Source organism: Monodon monoceros, unplaced genomic scaffold, assembly GCF_005190385.1.
Source record: "Monodon monoceros isolate NGI ecotype Baffin Bay Population unplaced genomic scaffold, NGI_Narwhal_1 Super_Scaffold_22, whole genome shotgun sequence".
In the NCBI taxonomy this organism is placed as follows: domain Eukaryota; kingdom Metazoa; phylum Chordata; class Mammalia; order Artiodactyla; family Monodontidae; genus Monodon; species Monodon monoceros.
The window spans coordinates 124,957,057-124,960,220 of record NW_021703779.1 but is presented as its reverse complement, the minus strand read 5'-3'; the positions used below and the strand labels follow the sequence as shown (position 1 = coordinate 124,960,220).

Sequence of the window (3,164 nt, the reverse complement as noted above, 5' to 3'; positions counted from 1 at the left end):
GTACAACTTTGATACAGTTTCCGGGTGCTCCAGACACCCATGGCCACTTCACGTAAACCACTGACAATTGCTAGAGCACTCTGAGAGACTACGATATGATCATGATCCAACTGGGTAATTCAACCTAATGGAGGCAACAGGCACACCCCAGGCGAGAGCTGTGGCCATCCCTGCGCCCACTACGCTAAGGTAATTCACAAGGAGACAGGCCAACAGTTCCTTTTATTCATCCTCCTCCTCCTCGTCCTCGTCCTCGTCCTCGTCCTCGTCCTCTTCATCTTCCTCTTCCACCTTTTTCCGGGCAACTTTAGCAGGGCCCTTGGCGCCATCAAACTTCCCTTTAGACTTATAGTCTGCGACATCCTGGAAGGAACAGGGACACATTCCAAATGAGCCAAGGGTAGAAGCAAAGCCGTCCCGGCCCCAGCATAAGAAAACGAGGGAGGAAGACAGGGCTGCTCTTTCAAGTATTTGTTTCCAGATTCAAGTTGGGTTCTCAGCCATTGCAACTGCAGAGTGAATGGGCGTTCAAGGGCTCTCAAAGTCCCGTGAATAGCACTATCAGACCCTCTGCCCGGGGCATCCCACATGATCCAAGTTCGAGGCCTGCCTGAAAAGCTGCCCCAGATACAAACATCGGTCAGAAGCCAGACCACCAGCACACCAGGCTGATGTGGAGCGGAGACGGTTCCTGCAGCCTTCCACCCCCGGCCCAGCCACAGCCAGGGCAGCTGACTGCTCACCCCATCCAGGCTCCCAGGGGCCCCAGCCCGCGCAGGGCGCACTGATTCCCCTTCTCACCTTCTCGTATTTCTCCTTCAGCTTTGCTGCCTTGTTGATGTATGGCTGCTTCTCGCTGTCACTTAAGTTATTCCACATCTCGCCCAGCTTCTTTGCCACATCTCCAATAGAGATGCCAGGGTTTGTAGATTTGATCTTGGGGCGGAATTCAGAACAGAACAGGAAAAATCCAGACCTTGGAGGGGAGAATGGTATACATTAGATGAGAACCCACCAAAATGGGAGCTGAAGTCGAAATCCCGTGTTCCTACCACTATGACTCCCGCCACGTGAAGAAATGTGTGATGCCACGCACAATGTTACAGAGCTGTAGGTACCAGAATGCTTAAGAGGTATATGGTGCTTCCTCAGTTCCTGGGAAGAGGGGAGAGAACGTGCCCATGGACCCTGACACCCAGAACTGGACTGTCTGCCTCCTTCCCAGTGGAAAGGCCGACAGCCAACCAGGCGCACAGCTCACATGCACAGCCGTAACTCCGGACTTCCCTGGCCCTGCATCTTAAAGCTCAAAGTACAGAATGTTTTGCAGAGGTATCTCAACATTTTTTAGGTAAAGTTATCTTTTAAAAAATCTTTCAAGCAGAAGGAAAGCTCTTAACTGTTATTCTGAATCCTACAGTCACTTACGGTGGCCTCTTGGGAGCATTCGGGTCCTTCTTCTTCTTGCCTCCCTTAGCTGGTCCGTAATCCTTCATTTCCCGATCATAGCGCACTTTATCTGCCTTTGCCATTTCATCAAATTTAGACTTCTCTTTCCCAGACATTGTCTGCAAAGAATAGGACCTGTTAAATTCCTCAATGCAGTGAGCACATACCTGTTCAGCTGTCCTGTAGTTAAAGTGGCAGCTGCTATAATTACTTGCAAAAGGGGACTTAAACCCTGGTAGAGTCTTCGAAAATAAAAGCACACATGCAAAGTTCTAAAGACAGGCAAGATGAGTCTAAGAGGAAGAAAACAGCCACCTGGGGTTACACTGAAGGTAAGTAAGCACAAAGTGTGAAATCCAACTAGGACTGGCTTGAAAGACACAAGAGAAAAATACCTTCCACCTCTCGGAGCATTTCTTGGAAAATTCTGCAAAATTGACAGGGACCTCGGGGTTTTTCTTCTTATGTTCCTCTCTGCACGTCTGCACAAAGAAGGCATAAGCAGACATCTTGCCCTTTGGTTTCTTGGGATCACCTTTACCCATCTTGACTAATGAAAGGAAGAGAGAAAGAAAAACAAATACAATGAATATATACAAGATATACCAAAGGTGGCCATTTAGGAAGAACCCTCCTCCCCCCAGATGCCACTTGCAGCTGAAGGAAGAGTGGGGAGGAAATCAGTTTCACTGTCGCATGTCATTTAACTTTTGACCAGCATGAAGTGCGCTGGTTTGCGAGTTACTTCTCTGAGAGAGATCAAGTTGTCCAAATGGAACCAACCCAAGTGGGGTGGCTCAGAGGTATATTCCGACTCAGAACTACCACGTTTTGAAAACGACAATCACATAATGGGGAGGACACATTTGTAGAAGGCGCAGGTGGATGGCTGAAGCTTGAAACCAACGACTTAAGGCTAGCTGGTCATCTGCTTTACTATGTTAGAGACAAAAATACTGTCACCACTGCCAAACACAAGATCCAAGCAGCAGAAGTGCAAAGAGGGAACATTTGAAATTTCACTATTTTTGAAGCGTTCTGGCTTATAGAAATGGCTTTTACAAGAAGGGTGAGCTGGCAAGTGAGCAGATATCCCTTGCACTACTAGTTCAAATCTGTCACTTCATCGTTACCTAAAGAGGGAGGGGAGACCAAAAGGGGTAGTCTTGCTCGTCCGTAAAGCGGAACGCATGTCCAGCCAGGAACACTTTCTCCAAAGTTTCCAAATAAAAATGCAGCTGTGGCGTGTCATCGTCCCTGTCCCACCCCCCCTGCTTCCCGCCATCTTTTCCTTTTCCCACACCCAAGGTCATCACGCAAAACTAAAGCGCTCCCCTTCGCAGGGACAGACCGAAGGGCTGAATTAGGGCCCCGCGGCGGCGGCATGGGTGCGGCGGGACGGGTCGCGGGGGAACCCCGGGCCGGCCATGGGCAGCCGGGCTCGGCCCCGCGCTGGGTCACCGGGACACACATAATTCACCTTCCATTTTGTCAAAAGCTTCCTGATGAAAGAAAGTGCCCCTGAAATCCGCCGCTGTCACCCCCGGGAGGCGCACGGGGTCGGGGGCGGCGGCGGCGGCGGCAGCGCGCCGGGGGCGCGGAGCCGGGCGAGCAACGGCGGCGGCGACGGCGGCGCCAGCCGTGCCTCCGAGCCCCGTTCGCTAAAATGGCTGATCCGCGCGCGGCCGGCGCAGGCGGCGGCGAACAAAGCGGTC

The 3,164-nt window shown here is 51.5% G+C and overlaps 1 protein-coding gene across 1 annotated transcript; it reads right to left on the bottom strand.

Moving 5' to 3' along the window:
* Window positions 1-203: 203 nt before the first annotated feature.
* On the bottom strand, window positions 204-2,612 carry HMGB3 (high mobility group box 3). The gene is made up of 5 exons (XM_029239969.1): window positions 2,583-2,612; window positions 1,845-1,999; window positions 1,429-1,568; window positions 802-976; window positions 204-363 (listed from the first exon to the last, which is right to left on the bottom strand). Exons 2-5 carry the CDS (start codon window positions 1,992-1,994, stop codon window positions 223-225), a joined length of 606 nt encoding a protein of 201 aa, XP_029095802.1. The 5' UTR covers window positions 1,995-1,999; window positions 2,583-2,612; the 3' UTR covers window positions 204-222.
* Window positions 2,613-3,164: the final 552 nt, after the last annotated feature.

What these genes read in the sequence shown, in the direction of transcription:
- HMGB3 (XM_029239969.1), bottom strand. Translation starts at nt 1,994, where the DNA reads ATGGGTAAAGGTGATCCCAAGAAACCAAAGGGCAAGATGTCTGCTTAT. An exon ending in AATGCTCCGAGAGGTGGAAG is followed by an intron (nt 1,569 to 1,844) that starts GTATTTTTCTCT and finishes TATTCTTTGCAG; the next exon opens with ACAATGTCTGGGAAAGAGAA. An exon ending in TGAAGGAGAAATACGAGAAG is followed by an intron (nt 364 to 801) that starts GTGAGAAGGGGA and finishes TGTTCCTTCCAG; the next exon opens with GATGTCGCAGACTATAAGTC.